Raw genomic sequence first — 19754 nt, 5'->3', positions numbered from 1 at the left:
TACAAATACCTCTGTTCACTACTTACCCCAAAAGGTCACAATATGTAGTTCTGAATACATCTAAAGAGTGGAGCTTGTGCTTCCAAATGTGTGTGTTTTACAGGGGTGAAGTTATTTCCTAGCATCTTGAGGCCCAAAAATAATCGCTTTAGAGGTAGTATTGTATGCAGCCTATAACTTTTTCCCTGTTAGACAATGGTTTATAGAATGGAAAATATCTGTAAGAGGGAGCACAGGGGAGAATCTGCTTTCCTGGAAAGTGTGTCACTGTAAGTAGTGCCAAAGTCAATATGTTGTCCTCTATTCTTTTGTTGAGAATGATGAAATATCCTTCCTCTTACTGAGGATGTGAACTCTAGAAAACATATCAGAATATTCTCTTAAATGAGATGATTATTGTTAGGGTTATGCATAGGTGTGTAAGGCATTAGTTTCAAGAATAGCATGCAGTCATAAACGAGGGCCCCGCGGCTAAGGTTAGTAGATTTCCATATGTTTCGGTAGGGTAGAAAGGATAGGAATCTTGTCCATTAGAGCCAAATGTAATCCATGCTATACAAAAGAAGATAAGAGCAGGTTCACTGGATCAGGCCAAAAGACCATCTGGTCTAGCATCTTGCTCTTACAGGACCAGCCAGACCACAAGCAGCACGTGAGGTTATGAACACTTCCCACTTAAGACAGTGGAAATACAACATAGCCATCATAGCTAGTAGGCATTATATGGTGGTTTTATTTATATTTATAAACTGCTAAACCTTACAAAACACCACAGTGGTTTTTACAACCATTTCTATTTGTTTGTTTAAAGGTCATACCCTGCTTTCCACCATGCAGGTTTCAAAGCAGCTTACAACAACAAATAAAGTACAACAAATAAAGCAGTTATCCCAAGAGAAATCAGTTACTGCCCATGAGTCAGCTCATCCTTCCTGTAAAGCCTGTAGAAATAGGAGAGTTTCTGGCACCTGACAAAATATGTACAATCTCATAGCTGGGTTAACTTCAGTGGGCGATGTATTCCACAAGGCAGGTACTCTGTGTGGAAGGACTTCGAGTCACTGTGAAACAAACCTCTGGTACATGGGACACCACAAGCAGGGCCCCCATAGATGAGCACAGTGAACAAGCAGGGCTTTATATATAAACAGTAAAATACTAAGTTTGGCCCAGTAGCTTATTGACAGTTTCTCAACACAGGTATTATGTCCCACATAGAATTCATTGCAATAATTCAGTTGTGATTTTACCAATGTTACCAATGTCTAGGAATATCTGTAGTTGGCACACCAGCCAAAACTTACAGTAACTACTCCCGGCCACTGAGGCCACTTGAGCCTCCAGTGACAATTACAGATCAAGAGGTACTCCTAGACTATATAAATATTCCTTCAGAGGTAGCATAACCCCAGGCTGAAAAGGTAACTGACCTATATCCAGAACAGCACAGCCATTCACCCACAGAGCCTCCATTTTACCAGGATTTGGCTTCAGTTTATTGCTTTATTAATATTCTGGGACAATAGGCTTTGAAATACATTCTTTATTTTATTGTGTACCTACATGTGGTTGCAAGATGAAAGGGGGAAATAATCCTATTTTGTTGGATCAACACATGTCAGTACAAACAACAAATAATCTCCCAGTTATTCGTAAACCTTAGCTTTTTCTTCAACAGATTAACTACTTTGCTAGAACATAGAAGTAAATATGTACAGTGCCTTAAATATTAAAACATTGTCATGATAGGGAAGAATAACTTTTACTTGTATTCAAACAACAAATTTTATAGTAAAGTAAATGAGGAAAGGAGTTTAAAACTGGTTGTGGGTAGAGATCTGGAATATAACTGTCCACACTGAGGAAGAGAGAAGGAGGTTGTAACTTTTTCCAGGCTTGTCTTTAACAGTAATATTTCTAGCTGCTTTAATTAGTTATTTTTCTATTGGAAATGTGTATTTATTGGGGCTTGAACCTCTCATTTACATTGTGTGCGTATACTTTGCTTGAACTTTTCGTGCTATTATCAGTATCTTGTAATCTCACCAGATGCCTTTTTCATAGGAAACTTTCCATGATATGCTTTATTTTGAAGCTTTCAGGAAATAGAATTTCAGGAAGCATATTTAAAAACAATAGTCTGAGCTGTGTTTGTAGGAGATATTTCCACCTGATACCATAAAACCAGTGTTCTTTCTTAGTGTTGCTAATAGACCTGGGCCCTTGTCCAGAGAACCACAAAAGCAAGAGAACATTGCATAGATGGGCTTGTTCTCTTACAGTGCCAACTGGAATTGAAGCAGGAGCTTAACACAGTGCTGATCCACAGTTGAAGGAGTATAAACAGGGGAAGGGTGTGCCTCTAGTTGTGTTTCTCCTATTGCAGATTGGCATTATGAAGCTTTAGAGTGAAGACTCTCGCATGTTTACCTATTAGACTGGTGAGGAGAGCACAAAGATGGCACTTGTTCAAGTGTGCACATACAGGCAGCTGTGTCTGAGACACAGCACTAACTGGTTCACCCATAGTCTTCCCCACAGTTGGCTTCTGCACCTGTAGTATGGCTGATCTGGAAGATATCTGCATATGGGAATTGCATTCTCTGGATGTATGCAACTGGAAGCTCTTTCACTACCTGTGAAAGAGCTTCAGTATCATTCTGCTTCCCAGTGGTAACAAGTGGGTACAGTGGTACCTTGGGTTAAGTAATTAATTCGTTCTGGAGGTCCGTTCTTAACCTGAAACAGTTCTTAACCTGAAGCACCACTTTAGCTAGTGGGGCCTTCTGCTGCTGCCATGTCCCGGAGCGCGATTTCTGTTCTCATCCTGAAGCAAAGTTCTTAACCCGAGGTACTATTTATGGGTTAGCGGAGTCTGTAACCTGAAGCGTCTGTAACCCGAGGTACCACTGTATTTGATCATGGATTAATAGTCATTATTTCCCTACCCCATAGTATCATTAATCTAAACAGTGGTGTGAAAAGTACAAATTACAGAATCTTCCATTTGTTCGTGTATATTTTCTTTTGGTGGAGGAAATAACTGTTATGGTTAGCAGTTCATGCACAGGGGTAACAGATTCTTTAGGTAGCTTGTTTCCCTTTTGAGATCAACAAAGAACTAGTATTTGTTAATAGCACCAAATGGAACTAATTGACATGAAGGGGTGTGATTGGATCTCAGCTAGAAGAGAGATGCTATCATTGAGCTCTATGTAGTGTCCTTTCCCAGGGGCAGAGGAAGGGGGGTGCAGTGGGGGCAGTTACCCTGGGTGTCACCACTGAGGGTGGTGACAAAATGCCAGGCGGCACTCGGGGGGCCTGCAGCGCGCCCAAGCCACTCGTCTCTCCTGGGAGACACATGGGGCTTGAGCGTGCCCGGGCTCCGCTCTGCCAAATGGTCCGCCCGCTGCCTCCCCCTCAGCTGTAGGGCAGCAGAGTGGGGGGAGGCAGGTAGACTCCGGAGGCCCCGCAGAGTGTCCTGCCCCGGCTGGCCCTGCTCCATGGGTGGTTGGCCCCACTCCCGGGCGCAGGGCACGCGACCACCCCCAGGCGCCTGATGGGCTTGCTCTGCTGCTGCCCTTTCCATCCTCTGTTTATAAGGCAGGCTAATTATTTAAAACCAGAAACAAATTTAGGAGCAATACTGTTAAATTGAGAAACAATTTCCTTTGAAAAAGATTCTGAATTAAATTTAGATTAGGAGTAAACAAAAATAGCTCACCCACAGATTTTTATTGGCTTTTATTGGCTCAAAAACCTCAAGTAAAAGTTGATCTATCTGTGTCCTAATACTAGAATGTTCAAGCCAAATGGCTTCCATTGTGTTTTACTCCTTTGCGCCGTGCTGTTGCTGTTTCAAACACTGAGAGAAAAATGAAGATACTAAGTAAACTTGTGTCTACAGTACTCTTTTGGGAAAATGTCTCTGGAGTCCTTCATGGTTCTGTCTTAGAAGCAAGGCAGAAAATTTGCTGCAACTCTTAACTGTACACATTCTAGCATTTAAAATCTGCCACCTGGCTTATGCAGGCAATTAGGAAAATTGATGGTCACTGATTTTAAATGTGTATGTGTTGTATTTTATTGTAAACTGCTTTCATGTTTTTTATGATACAGTGGTATAGAAATATTTAAATAAATAAATAAATAATACACATAATACACATAATACACATAATACACATAATACACATAAAAGTTATTTATTCCTATATAGCACAATAAAAATCATATGCGGTTATTACTTTCACATACAGTTGTGTGAAATACCTATGTAACGGCAATCTGTTTCTAATAGAACCTAGATGGGTAGCTATATCATGTCTGTTAAAGTTTTGATACTTTCCTGCAGTACGCCTTTCTCAGAGTAGGATCAGTTACCTTTATGTTCTTTTTAATAAGTGTTCCTTGATTAAAGGAATTTATCTTTCACATTCATTGGCAATGGTCAACTGCTTTAATAAGTCTCATCCTGATTTGTTCATTTGCTGAAATCATTAGATTTTGCTGGTGGTTTCAGCGAAAATATGTCTGTATAACTAGAGATGTAATGATTTCGTTATCTAGCTGTTGAGTAACAAGTGGGATATTATGGTCAAGTTGTATTTCAACCAGAAAAACTGTGTGTGTGTGTGTGTGTGTGCGCGCGCGCCTTGTATTTCTTTAGGGTTTGGTCTATTTTATTATGTCGTCAAGAGTTTCTACGTTTACTTTTGAAGTTAAGTTTGCCTATTCTTTTGCATGTGGGTGTTCTTATTATTCTTTGAACTAAGTATGCTCCGCTATACAAACAATTAAAGCATACTTTTCTTTTTTGTGATAATGTATTGTGTTCTCTGTAAGAAAACAAAAACTAAAACTTAGTTGCACACTCCCAGTTCTCTAGCCTCTCCTTTGATAGTGTTTCTTTCCAAATATAACATTTTGTTCTTTTGAACTCCATCCAATATGACGTTTTATTTAACAGGAATGTTCCCATGTGGTAGACATTAGAAAATCTGAATTAAATTTGACTAACCTGTGTGCAGATCAGTGTGTCTCCAAAGAAGCCTTTTTCGAAGAAAATCTTAACATATGCTGTATCTTCCTCTGAAAAAAAATGATCTTTGATAAAAAGTCTTCTGATTTGCCTTAATTTACTTCATGTAATTGTTAAATATTGGGACTTACGGTAAATTCCCACATAGTGTTCCTGATACAGAGAAAGTTTACATATTTTCCAGTAAAAGGAGCATTCAGAAGAAAAATACTTTATGGGAATTCAACCAAAAAAAGTGAACTTAAACCATTCTCGTACTATTTTCTGCAAGCTTCCTTCCATGGTATTTACACAACTAGAGCCTTTCTAGATAGCAATAAAAACCTTATCAAGACATGTAAAGTGTTCTATTGCAGCATAATTAGTATTCACAGTTTCAGCTAGAAGTTTACCTGGATCCATGATCCAAAAGGGTTTTTTTTGTTTTTTTGTACAGAGATTCTTTAAAAATAATCAGTTGCTCACTTGGAGTTGGGCAATAATTGGCATAGTTTCTTTATCTATGTTATGTAGAGTAATTTTGCTTAAGTTGTATGTATGTATAATGGATAGATAGTTGGATTAGATAGTGTTATTACAGTTATTTCCAAGCCATTAGAATCAGGTTGCTTAATTGCAGCAAAATATACTAGAGGTGTTTGCCTTGTGTTAAGAAAGGCTGCACAATATTCAGTGATAAGAGTAAAATATCTCATTTGTAAACTAGGAGAATACTTGAGAATAATGCAGCTATTAGATAAAGTGAAGCATCAGCTTAATGACATAATACTGTGCTGATTAAAAGGAATGGATTGCTTTATATAAATAAACCTGCATAATTTGTTAAGCATTTTGAACTTAAGTAAAACTTGACTTGTGTCTCCATTGTGCGCAGCCATTTCTCCACACATGTTGGCTATATTGTTTTTTATACAAACACTTTGTTATCTGTAGTTCAGTTCAAACTCTGTTTCTATGGTATTCTAACTTTATTAAGTCTGCAATCCTATACACACTTTAAATGGAGCTTAATGTGTAGAATTGTGCTACAGTAGCCCATGGGTATATATAAATCCACATAAGTATATTTATAAATAAATTTGTGTTATCTAATAACTTAAATATTTCTATTTCTTTTTAGGCAAAACCAAAGCTCATTGAACCAATAGACTATGAAAATGTCATTGTTCAAAAGAAAACTCAAATCCTCAATGATGCCTTGCGTGAGATGCTGCTTTTCCCTTATGATGACTTCCAGGTAGCGTCTTTAATTCCAACACTAACAATTTTTTAAAAAGTTATTGTGTATTACCTTGTCAAATGCTATTTCCTTTAAACTTAGATTCAGCCTATAACCTAACTGATTTTACTGGTTACTATTGCTTCCCCTCCCTCTAGGTATATGTGTGTATGTATATATGTGTGTGTGTGTGTGTGTGTGTGTGTGTGTGTGTGTGTATGTATACACACACATACACACAGTGTATGTGTATATATGTGTAATACACACACACACACACACACACACACACACATATCTTTTAGTACTTTTAAATTATAAATATGGTAAATATGATTTACCATTATGAAGAAACAAGGCTATTGTTTCTTCTGTGCTGCTTAGTTGCTTGACTCCAGACTCTGTTCAATGTCTTGGTCCTAATCTTAAAAAACATTTTTTTTTAATTGAGTGACTCCTTGTACATTTGTGTCTGCATGCTCAGATCAACATCTGAGGTTCTGTGTCTTGCTCTGTGTGTCTGATGTGCAGGCAGGTACAGATTCTCAGTCATGGAATCTAGCTGCCCTTAAGGATGCTGATGTAACTCCCATCACTGTGTGGTTTTGCCATATAGTAACATCTTGGCTCTTAAGGCAGGGTCTTTGAGATTGCACAACTTGGCTTTTGGCAAATGGCTGTGTAGCTGATTTCCCCACTGTCTTTTTTGTGTCTTTCATTTTTGTTTGCTTCTGTGGCTTTGGTCATGTTAATTTTTTTGTTATAAAACTCTTATTGATTTTATTGTATTTTGTATCGGTTATTAATTTGATTAACTTTTATCAATTTTGGAGTTCTTTTTTGAAAGAAAAATAGAATACAATTTTTAAATAAAAAAGGAAAAGTAAACTATGAAATTTACTATATTTAATCACCTCAGTGTAGCTAATGGAGTTATTTCCTCCCCAAGAAAGAGTTCTTTAATTAAAAATATATATAAACAAATATTCTGCTTCCAGAATAAGGTTAACTTAATTGTGTGCATTTCTACACTGACTTCTTCCTTTACCTCACCATAAAAAAGGTGGGGAACCTTTTTTAGTCTGATGGCCACATTTCCTTCTCAGCAATTTTCTAGGGGCCACACACACCAGTGGTGCACACAGAAGCAAAAGTATGTGGAGCAAAAAATGAATCCCCCCCCCTTATATAGTAGGCTGTTCTCTACACAAACTCATGCATCCGTCTCTGTCCCCAGTCAAGGCAAGCAAAATGCATCATCAGAGTTCAAGGACATATTCCAGCCAGTCAAAAACAATCAAGGAGGTTGCAATGCAGGACTAGAGGGCAGAGTCAGAGGTGGTTAGGAAGAGATCATAGGCGCCGACTCCATGGGGCCTGAGGGGGCCCGAGCCCCCTCAAAAATTCTTTTGGGGGGGCTCCGCCCCCCCAATAATCTCGGGCGCCCCTCCATCAGAGCGCCACCGCCGCCCCTCCCCCAGCCCAAAATGCACAGGGTCGGGCTGCATGCCTCCCGCCCTCCCTCCCGAGCAAAAGCTCCACCCAATTTCCTTCGGAGCTGATTAATAGGCGCAGAACGCTCTCCCCTATTCGCTCACGAGGAGGCGGCGCCACTTTATCTGCATATTCATGAGCTTATTTATTATTCATGAGCTTTCCCGGCCCCCCCCAATATTTTTTATAAGTCCGCGCCCCTGGAAGAGATTGCAGTTTGGGAAGAATCCCAAGGACCAGATAGAGAGGCTTGGACAACTTCTTTTGTCGCTTGGGCCAGATGTTCCCACCCCGGATATAGAGTCTTCCATCCACTACTTAAAACCTGGTTGTACAGCTAGCATAAAAAACAACAACAACCAGTGGTGTTAGTTTGTCTCACAAGAAGACTTGGATTTCTTACTGCAGCCATGTGAAAGTATTTTAACTGCTCTGGGATTGACCACTATAACTGGCTGTGGCATGGTGACATTGCTTTAAAAAACACACAGCAAAAACTATTCTGAAGGCTCTCCAGCTATCATGGAAGTAACTCAAATTAGTATGTAACCACTTTGACAGAGATGGTGCAAAAAATGAACATGTAACATAGCATTGCAGACCTGCTTCATGTGTTTGCTGTATCTTCTTGAGACTTGTGGGATCTACTGGGGTTTAACTATTCATTAAACTCCTTTAAGAAAATGATCACAGTTCTGGCTGTGAGATTTCTCTATTTCTTGTTGAAGCCCCATGTATCCTGATGCAAAGTAAAATGAGTGATTTTTTTTGTTGATATTTGCCTTAAATGTTTGATATAAATACTGGATTAAATTCATGGAATGCTGATATTTTTTCTGGATATGAGCATGTTACTTTTTTCTTTTTCTTTTTGGTAAATGCCTTTGTTTTAAAGAAGGATGCCCTCCTTCTTTAAAGGGTTTGAACTATGTTTATCTCTGTTTGGATAATACTATTTTTAGCAGAACAAAGGAAGAAGTATGCTGAGTATCCATGGAAAGACCAGTATTGAATGCAGGAAGCAGGTGTGACTGCAAACAATAGCAAATGTATATGTGGCTCAAAGAAAGTTAAACATCTTGGGATTTGTTAGCAATCCAGTAAGACTCCAAATAAGCTTAAAACCATCCTAGAGTGTAGGCCATAATCTTGATAAGAATTATTGGGAAGACATCAAAGTTAATACACATAATGTACTTTACAAAACAAATTAAACTACCAGTTCTGCCACAGAGCTGACTTTCTGATGCACAATTTGATTTGTAATACAGTAGTAGCCATACTATGTTATTGTACTCCATATAATATGTAATGTAATACTCCATTGCTAATAGCTACGGAGAGAGTCATAGGACTATTACATCAAAAGAGGCAAATCACTTGGGGATCCTTTGTTTGAGTGAAGTTATGTATATGAAGATTTGTAGATGAGGGATTATTGTGGTGTAGAAGGATAGGAGAGGCATGAGTCTCATAGTTCAGGCATACACTAATAAGAGGAGGGGGAAATAGGACATGCCAGGGGAGGTTTGAATTAGGGGAGGAAAGAATTATTTTGACTAAAAGTAGAGCTGAGACAAAAAGTTCTTTCAGTTTGAATTTGGGATAGGCAAAAGTGGGGGCTGATTTTCCCTTACAAAATATTTTTGGGGTAACTCCCCATAATTTTGGGAGGGAGGGGCCCTCTCAGTAGCAACTACAGCTTTCTCTTTATTTAAATTGCTTTTCTGTCAGCTGCTATTCCATCTTCCAGTGCTATATGTCATAACATAGTCCCATAGTGTGTATCTGAAGAAGTGTGCATGCACACGAAAGCTCATACCAAGAACTAACTTAGTTGGTCTTTAAGGTGCTACTGGAAGGAATTTTTTTATTATAACATAGTCCTGTAACAGTCCACCACATCTTGTGAGGGCAAAGTAAGATTGTTGTTTTTTTTCTTTTTCTTTTTAAAGCAAATGAGGAAAGCTCCCTGAAGCTTAAATACAAATTAACCTTCACTCCCAGGAATAGTTCCAAAATATTTTCCCCAATTTGCTGCCCCCAAATGGGGTGATGAATTAGGGGAGGGCATTTTTCATCTGCACTCAGTGAAAGAAAATGAAGGCCATCCCTCTGTTGACCCCAACAGACAAAACATAGGTTTGTGGAATTGAAGAGGAGGAGCTGCTACGAGAGAAGTAAGGAGAAACAGCATCAGCGGTGGGTTCTAGTGAGCTCTTGCTGCTGCCACCACTTCTCTGATGGGAGAGGGCTTCAGCAGGGAAGAGCAGTGGCAGTAGCGGTGGTGGCTGGGTGAGGCAAAACACTTTTTCATTTTGCCTCAGGCAGCAAATCAGGATGAGCCGCCCTTGAGGTTCCTTGTATCTGTGGTCAGTTAAACTTCCAGGCAGTCTACACTCTTGTGAAAATTAGTCTTCAGCTTTGTTAACTCATACACAGCCTTAACAACTGTAGAATAAAGATGCTTAAAAAGTTGAATCTGAGATAAGAGAGGTAGGAAAAAACTGGGACAATTTCTTTTAGCTTTTTTCGTATTTCAAAAACAGGATTGTGAACACTAAGGGCCCTGTCTCAGAATGATATGTATGATGACTAAACTAACAAAATCCAGGCTACAGTAAAAACGTATTAGTTATAAAGTGTGGTGTAGTGGTTGGACTAGGATTTGGGAGACCATGGTTCAAATCTCCCCTTGGCGTTGAAGCTCACTAGGTGACCTTGGAACAGTTGTGCCTCTCAGCCTAACCTACCTTACAGCATTTTTGTGGGTATTAAATGAGGAGGGGAGTGTATACCACCATGACCTCCTTGGAGAAAAAGGTGGGATAGGAATGTAATTTATAATAATACTGTAATGACAATTTATTTCCATAGTGTGTATTTTAGTATTTTACATATAGTTCCCAAAAAATATATATAATGAATTAACAAATTGATGAAGAACAAACCTTTCCTTGTGAGCTATTTGATTTTAGAAATCATTTTAGTTAAATTTTATATTCATTTCAGCCTCAGTCCTTGCCATATTTATTTGGGAGTAAGCCGCATGGAACTCAGCGGTGCTTGGTCTTAGACCTTGATAGAATTGCATTGGAGGATGTAATTAGCATTTATAAATACAAGTGAAAACTATTTGCAATTAATTATACTTTGATCTCTCACTAAAGACAGCAGTACTGAAACGACAGCATCGATATGTATGCTCTACAATTCCTGATAATGCAGAGAAAGAAGCTCAGAGTTTATTTGTTAAAGAGGTAATGCTTCTAGTGTATTTGCTACTTGATTCCCATGCTTTGTATTTTTAATTTTATGTTGTAGCAAGTAGAACATGCAGCAAAATGTTGTTACATAATTATCAACCCTAAAAGGAATGGTCCTGTTCAGGGCTCCTGCTAGCTGGAATAGAAGACATGTAGTTCTGTTGATGCCTCTTGGAGTTTTAAGAAGAATTTTAAAAAGCTCTCACTTTTTAGTGTGTTCTGTGAAGTGGTAAAGACATTCTGACTGTCCTGCTTTATATCACCCATTCTAGTCTGTTCATACATGTGTTATTTTCACAGTTGTGAATGTTTTTACAAGTTGAGAATTGTATGGTTTATCTAGCTGTATTATTTCACTATAGGACTTTCAAGGACAGCTACTAAATTAACTTTTATGAAAAAATAGTTGCTAGCATAGCCTTGGTTCTTATAATGAGCTTGACCAACATGCAAGATAAGCTAGTGTTGAAGCGAAAATAAATGAGAATTGTTATGTTAGCAGAGCATGGGTGGAGTAAAAATGTACTTCCTCTGATCGAGGGTTGAAAAGGCTTTACTGCAATTTTAGCCAGTTTAGCAGCAGAACAAGCTAGTTGTATATTCAGACGGATATTCAGTAATATTAATTGTGATAAATTTTATACAGTATATGGGTGCATTTTTATTTTTATACTTTTTCTTACTACAGTATCCTTATTTAATGGGGAGAAATGCTTTTTCACTAATAACAAATCTCATCAAAAAATTTAACTGACAGTTTTAAAAGCAACAATTTAAATAAAAAGAAACTCGCACTGCTAAGAAAATCACACTGTTCTATAAAGAATCTCACTTAAAGTTATATGTTTTGTCCTTATTTGCAGTGCATTAAAACATATAACTCGGACTGGCATGTTGTAAATTATAAATATGAAGATTACTCAGGAGAGTTTCGACAGCTTCCAAAGTGAGTAGGGTTTTCTAGGATTATACTACCTTTGTACTTGCAATAAGATTTTTGTAAACTTTGGATAACTAATCTGAGGCTGTGTGGGTGATTTGGTGAGTGACAATTCCTTATCTTTGTGCTGCTTATGTAATGTTTGAAATAGTTTTGCCTCTCCTCCTTGCCCCCTTCGGATATTCAAGAGGTCCTTCAATGAACACAGAGTAGCACTGTAGTAGTAGGCTGTATCCGTGTGCTTCCTTATATGCTCACAATGTCCCAAACATACTTTGTTAGGCACTTCTGCCTATGACTGGGAACCCTGTTTCTTCAAGATTTTACATCACAGGGAGATTTATAGGCCTGTTGAAAGAAAAAGCCTGCATGCCCTAAACATGTTTGGTACGTCTTCTTTGGAACTACTGAAAGGGGCTTGAGATCCCCGAGTTCCAGATGTAGATATAACCTACATATTTCATTGGAAACAATGCAGGACACAGGAGTCATTGGGCTCTTATGCTACTTCGTTGTACCACCATATGTTGTATCTGAAGTTGCTATAGGTGGGAATGCTATAAGGAATGTCAACTTTAAATGTCTTCGTTTCATTTTTACCTTTACAGTGCACCTCTGAAAATAGCAACTTGTTACTTGGGAGGTACTACAAAATGGGAATGATTGGAGAGGCAAACATTTTTTAGAAGACAACAAATTCTCCTTTGAGAGGACATATTTGTTGCCAACTCCATTTTATTAAAGAGCATAGAATGTGCCAAATAATGCAAAAACCCAGTAAACATGGAAAGGGGTGAACGTGATCTGTGTGTTAGTACTGGCAGAATATATAGCGAGAATGCCCCAAACACATTGTCTTTTCTGCCATAATTAGGATCATTGCAGCTTGAAGAAAAGTTCCTTTTAATGGTTTCTTGGCAAATAGGAACTTTGTTTTTTATATTTTTTGAAGAGAAATAGAATACCATTTTCTAATAAGATACAATTGTGCTGAACCTGAAAGGCTAACACCATGCAGAGTGTCTCACCTGCCACTGCCCCCACAAAAAGCCCCACTACTTTTACTTCCATTTAGGCAAACTAATAATATATGTTCTTTCAAGTATACATCTCTATTTTACTGTGCATATATGCATTGACCATTCATTACTCTAGTGATCCTGAACTGATTATTGTGGGATGTGGTATTCTTTTTTTCTTAGCAAAGGGACCAAATTAGATAAACTTCCAGTTCATGTTTACGAAGTTGATGAAGAAGCAGATAAGGATGAGGTAAGCATATGACTTCTGTTTTCAACTTGTCAGTTTAAACTCCTGTAATAATTCTTCAGATATTCTAGCATGGTATAATGTCAGATGGTTATCAGAGATGTGTAAAATATCCATCTAAACACAGTTTTTAGTTTGTGGTGCATATCTGGTCCCAGAGTTGGCAGCTTAATAATCCTAGCGCTATTGTCAGCTCCTGCTGACTTCACTTTAACTCTGGTGGAAATTCTCTCAGGCCATGTCTCTCTAACTCAAAACTAGAGAAAGTGTCATTAAATCTCAGTAGTTAAATGTGAAACAAACAAAATTTTAAATAATAATCTAATATGGCCATTGGCACAACCTATCAGCATTAAGTAGTTTTTGCTTGATTCAAAAGACATTTGAAAACATGACCTGTGTGCAACTTTGATCGGGAAATGACCTGACCTACAGGAACCAGAAAGTCACTTTCTGTTATAAAATTATTGTGTAATTAGTTAGGGCATTGTCTTCTTGATTCAACAGATGGCATGATATGAGGTACTTTCAAAGTTTGTAAACTAATTCTTTATTCTCATATCCTGCCTTATTCCCTCAAGGAAACATATGTTAAAGCCGATGCAGTCTTGATCTACCACAGTAACATCAAACTGTTGACTACAATTGGCAGACAAGTTAATAGGGCCCTCAAAGATGTAGAAATGTGAATTGAATTTAAGGTTGGAAAAATGAGAAAAGGAAAGAAACTGAAATGGACTTACTTATCGATCTCTAGTACAGTTGTGTCTTGCATCCCGAATGCCTTGTGAGTTGAACATTTTGGCTCCCGAACGCTGCAAACCCGGAAGTGAGTGTTCCGGTTTGCGAAGGTTCTTTGGAACCCGAACCCTCCGCGGCTTCCGATTGGCGGCAGGAGCTTCCTGCAGCCAATTGGAAGCCATGCTTTGGTTTCCAAATGTTTTGGAAGTCAAACAGACTTCTAGAACAGATTCCATTTGACTTCCGAGGTACCACTGTATATATAGAACCAGCAGCTCATGATAAAGGACCCAAATATGTATCACTGTCTTATTGTAGCCTTTTCTTTTCTTTTTTTTAAAAAAAACAAAACAAATCCCAGGATGCAGCCTCTCTAGGATCTCAGAAGGGAGGAATTACAAAACAAGGATGGCTATACAAAGGCAACATGAACAGTGCTATCAGTGTTACTATGCGGGTAGGTTTTATCTCTTCTGCTAGACTTTCAGTACACACAGTTGCACATTGTCAATATTATTGATTTCAACAGCACTTCAGCATGTGTAGTGCATTGTAGCGTTGGGGTTGAAATCCAAAGAACTCCCTACTAAAGATCTGTGAAAGTGCATTTTCACTTTCTCCTCTGATAACCACTCTTCACAATGCTACAGGATGTTTCTGAAGCTGCTTTTGGGCCAGGCAATATGACCGTTCCTGTTTGGGGGCTTGCAAGCCCTTGCATGTTCCTAATAGGGTCTTTGGATTATGGTGTATGGAAATTGAGTGCTTTTGTGTGTGTTTTGTTAGTTTCATATTTTTAATGTGACTACTTTTTCATAACTAGTCATTCAAAAGAAGATTTTTTCATCTTCTCCAACTTGGTGATGGATCATATAACCTAAATTTCTACAAAGATGAGAAAATATCAAAAGAACCAAAAGGGTCAATATTTTTGGATTCCTGCATGGGAGTGGTCCAGGTAAGTAGAGAATTCTACTGTTTAATATGTTAAAGTATTGTACAAACTTAAATCTATATGTTCCTTTTGTCTCTCTTCAGTACTTTTGGAGTGGATAAATAGGTTTAGGTGGCAGTCATAAATATAGTAGGATATTTACCTCGTTAAACACAGTCTTACTTTTGAATATACACGATTGCTCCCTCAGTGCATATTGAATAATAGGGATGATTTAGATAAACATAGTGTTTCTGTGCTTTTAGTGAGCAAATAGTCTAAAATAATGTGTGCATTTTTTATGTTTAAAAAATCAGTAATGATAGCACAGTTCATATCAAGATTTTCAAAGAGTGCTCTGTTTTTATATAAAACAATCAAGAAATATTGCCACTAAGTGTTATGTTGGTTGCTGCTGTCAACTGATTATTTGTGATTATCTGCTGACTTAAGTTTTATGTCTCTGGAGTTAAGAATAGAAAAATAAATAAATCACAGAATGGAATTTAAGATTGCATGAAGATCTAATAGAAGCACAAACAGTGCTGCAATATGACTGTAAAATGTTTTGCATAACTTCTTGTGTGGGATTTCAGTTGTAGGAGCTTCATCACATTCATAGCTGTACTCCCAAATGTTTTCACTTGACCTTTCCGATATTAACTTCTTTTTATAAAAAAAACCCCAAGCCTTTGAAGCAAAACATAACGTAAACTCCAAGTCTAAATCTTGCCAGTAACAAATGCCAAAAAAGGGCTGTTTGCATCTGTGTTCTGCTCAAAGAACACTATGGACTTGTTCTGATGGAAAAAACTTAGAAACAATTGGGTTCTTGGATCTCTCCTAGTGATTATTGCATTTCAGTCATAATGGCAATCATACATTCTTACAAATTGCTTTGCAGCAATAAACATCTTTTGCTTATATTTTGTAGTATTCTAGTTTACAGATTTTGTAGACCTGCATCAGAATGTGTGAAATCGATATTTATGTATGCATGCATTCATTCATTCATTCATTTATAAATGGTCCCATGTGTGAAATTTTATCTTAGGGTTAAAAGAAAATAGTCGTAAGTATTCCTCTCCATATGATAAAGTTGGTTACTAGTTCCAATTCTTTATCTGTGTGAAAGTTTGAAACCTAGCTCAATCACAAAACTTTAAAAACAGCTGACATTTACACCTCTGAATCCCAAAGAGTAGTTGTGGCTCTCTAGGTGTTGGTTGACTACATCTCCCAACATTCCTAATGGCTGGTCCTGCTGGCGGGGGTTGGTGCACCTGAAGGGCACCATGATGGCTACATAAATTTCAATGTCTGGGGACTTGCCTCTTTGGGATCCACAATAATTTTCTCCACTCCAGACAGTTGCTAGGTCCCTTCACTGCTTACATAGTTGATTCATAGTCCATTGCTTTAGAGCCCTCTTCTAACCTACATCTTTTTGGCACTCTAGATTCTCCTATTTCCTGTATTTCAAGTCCCTTTTCCACAGTACAATATGGGCTACAGCAACACATTTGGGAAATGTTGCCAATGGCCCACAATTCATTAAATCTACTCTTAATCATGGTGTCCGCAGTGCAGTAATTTTTATTGAGCTGTAAGGACTATAAAAGTTAAGATTTTCAAATGAAGCCTGTCACTTGCTTTAAGAAAATAGCTGCTTCCCCTCTTCTTTTCTTCCCCATTCCCTTCCAAAATGTTCAGAGGCAAGCACACAGATATTATATATTTTAAATAAATTAGTTATTTATCTTACTATTATAAAACAATTCATACAATAATTTAACCTAAAAACAATTCTTATATTGGCTCTACATCGTCCTATATCTACACATTTCATATTTGTTTTGATTGTTATATGTTTAGAGCTACACACCAAAATTTACACCGTGCCTAAAACATATGCTTAGATTTAATTCTGTGAATGTGAAGCTAGAATCTCTTTCCCACTTGCCAAGAAAGAGATAAAAAAGGGCTTCAAAAAGTTAACAAGTTCTGCAAGCTCCAGGGATTTATGTTGAACATGTTTATGCACAATACTTTTCTCCACAGTTACATTTGCCCAATGCTTATATATGTGTGATGACAAAAATAAATAAATAAATCCATTGCAGGTAACATGTTAATATCCTTTATTATATTGCAGAACAACAAAGTCCGGCGTTTTGCCTTTGAGCTTAAAATGCAAGACAAGAGTAGCTATCTTCTTGCAGCAGACAGTGAAGTAGAAATGGAAGAATGGATTGCAACTCTAAACAAAATTCTCCAATTAAATTTTGAAGCTGCAATGCAAGAAAAAAGAAATGGAGACTCCCATGAGGGTAAATGCGAGTTACATTTGCTCAGTAATTTAGAAAATGTGATGCACTAAAATAAAGATTTGTAAGGATTTGTGGCTACTAAATACAATATAGTAACTACACACTTCATTTATTCAGCCTCTGCATGAAATACTTTGTTTCTTTGTGCAGCTGTTAGCTAACATCAACATTCTTGAAGGGATTACCCCTTCCACTAAAGCCCCAGTTGTCTTCTTGCATTTGCAGGAGTGGCAGGTTTCTTAGGTTGGACCATTTTCCCTTTAGATTTGCCAACCTTATGAAGGGAAGGGGAAGGGGTCAGGTTAAATCTGCATCTTGTTCAGCATTCAGTTTCCAACAGTGGCCAGGCAGAAGCCTTTCAGAGGGCTGAAAGCAGCAGCCCTCCCTTGTTGCTTCTCCCCAGTATCTGGTACTCAGAGTTATAATGTGAACACGGAGATTTTATCTACCTGTGATTACTAATACCTGTTAATAAATCTATCTACCATGACTATGTCTAGTCCTTTTAAGATTTATGCTTGCCATCATCTGAAGTGGCCTTAAAGAATTATCTGAATGATTTGGAGATGACTAAACTGTGAACCATTTTATATAGGAAGTGCTTAAAGTTATCACGGTAAAAAGCAGCTGGTACATTAGATGGTACCAAGGATAGAAAAAAGTATTGAGGGAATTGCTGATTACAGCAAAAACATCTTAAGTTAGAATTTGCCTTCTCCATATTTCAAGTTAATCCTTACAACATTTTGGTTATAGCACTTTCCTAAAGTCATCAGTGAATTTTTATAATTTCACTTTTTAAAATTTCCAGATGATGAGCAAAGCAAGATGGACAACTCCTCATCCAGTATAGATAGCTATTTTCCTGAAAGTGCCAAGGTAATGTTGTGCTTTTTAAAATTTTAAAGTATGGTATGTCAATAAAGGAATTACAAAATCTAATCCTAATTATGGGAGTACTGCTGACTGTGTTGCAATTTGATTTATGATACCTTCACACCATAAATGTTCTTTTGCTGAATGTATATCAGACAAGTATTTTTGAAATAGTTATTTAATAGTCTCTAAATCTTACAAAGAAGCTAATGTAGTTTTCCCCTCCATTGATAACCAAAACCACTCCAACATGAAGTTGCTTTTTTGCACGTTTATACCACTTATACTGAAGAATGTAATGGGTGGACTAGTCTGTCTAGTTTAACTAAAGCAATCTATGGAGGCTCGACTGTAAGACGGATGATAGTTTCCAGTATCAGATCTGTGATTCATCAACTAAAGCCTCTGTGCTCTTCCATCTTCTTTTTTGCTGCTAAAAATTATTCACTTATTTTTAAAAGGTAGCATTCCCTGCTCAAAAACAGACTTCTTGTTCTGTCTGGGCAATGGAAAGACAGAGCTTTTAAGATAAGCTTCTCTGTGCCATCATGAGTGTGCCTAGATAACAATATGCTGGCCTTGAACTTCCTAAAATAAGACAAATAAAAGTTACTCATCTAACAGTGCTTGGTGATTCCAGGCACTGGGTAGCAAGATGAGTGAGAAAGAGAAGGGAGTAGAGCCACATTAATAGCATTCTTCATAGAATTGCATCTCCTTGGAGTTCCTCCAACTACAGAAAGTTGCTCCCTTCATCCAGTACCCAGTGATGCTGGATGAATTTAACAAGCATAAACTAATCTGTGATAGATGGGACTACATTTTGTTAATTTATTGAAGTTAAGCTGGATATAAAACTTAAAGTGTGAAGAATTCTAAAATTTTTACATTTTAATGCACATATACTGTGAAATAGGAAATGTTTTGGTTTATAGGCAATAATTGAGATTTGACTCCTCCTTGAAAGTCTGAACACCTGCTCATTATATCTAATCTTGGTGCCACAAATGCAGCTTCCTTTTTCCGTGAATGCTGGAATCTATTTTGGCATCTATGTTTTTCTTGTATGTTCCCCTGCCTTCCAGGGGCAGTGTACTTTTAGTTGCTCTTTACGATCAGCTTATTTTGTTTTGTTTTGGAACCTCTCCAGAGAATTCCTGAGTGCTGTGAACTAGGCTCTAATGCTCACCATCAATCTGTTAGCTATCTTTTTCTATACAGAAACAAATTTACATTTTACATAGGCATGGAAAACCTGTAGCCGTCCTGATGTTGTTGAGCTCCAACTCCTATCCTCTTCTATTGGCCATACAGAGGATTTAATGGAGTCCAATAGCATTTGGAGAGCATGTACAGGTGTCCCATCCATGTCTTAAGCATTCTCAAAAGTGACACAATGTGTGCCCTATATATTTTGGATGCTTTCTTGTTTTGTTTGGTTTTTAATAAACTTTGTAGCAGAATTTCCAATTGTAATATGCTACTTATCATACATTCTTCTCTTCATTTTTACAAAGTATCATTGCAGAGGTTTTGTTTTGTTTTGCAGAGTTCACTGTGCCATCCTAATTCTTAGTGTAGCGCCAAAATCTCCTGTCACAGTCGTCTTCTTTAGTTTCGAACCAAAATAATTCTAGACAGGAT

At 37.6% G+C, this 19754-nt stretch overlaps 2 protein-coding genes across 25 annotated transcripts in view; one reads left to right on the top strand and one right to left on the bottom strand.

Annotated features, from left to right (window-relative positions):
• UBAC2 (UBA domain containing 2) overlaps positions 1-19754 on the bottom strand; it is a 244254-nt gene that overhangs the window by 150151 nt on the left and 74349 nt on the right. The window lies entirely within an intron of this gene.
• DOCK9 (dedicator of cytokinesis 9) overlaps positions 1-19754 on the top strand; it is a 142927-nt gene that overhangs the window by 66404 nt on the left and 56769 nt on the right. For all 24 annotated transcript variants that reach the window (XR_014525547.1, XR_014525548.1, XM_083500979.1 and 21 more), the window contains 8 exons: positions 6162-6278; positions 10925-11014; positions 11884-11966; positions 13163-13232; positions 14332-14427; positions 14794-14928; positions 17060-17234; positions 18046-18113. Coding sequence is in view for 22 of the 24 variants with exons in the window: in XM_083500979.1 (XP_083357105.1) it covers positions 6162-6278; positions 10925-11014; positions 11884-11966; positions 13163-13232; positions 14332-14427; positions 14794-14928; positions 17060-17234; positions 18046-18113 (834 nt within the window). In the remaining 2 variants the exon portion in view is untranslated. The remainder of the gene's footprint in view (positions 1-6161; positions 6279-10924; positions 11015-11883; positions 11967-13162; positions 13233-14331; positions 14428-14793; positions 14929-17059; positions 17235-18045; positions 18114-19754) is intronic.

The sequence above is a fragment of the Podarcis liolepis genome, assembly GCF_965112155.1.
Source record: "Podarcis liolepis genome assembly, chromosome: 4".
In the NCBI taxonomy this organism is placed as follows: Eukaryota; Metazoa; Chordata; class Lepidosauria; order Squamata; family Lacertidae; genus Podarcis; species Podarcis liolepis.
The sequence above is the reverse complement of the archived record's forward strand: the minus strand, read 5'-3'. Positions and strand labels throughout refer to the sequence as shown.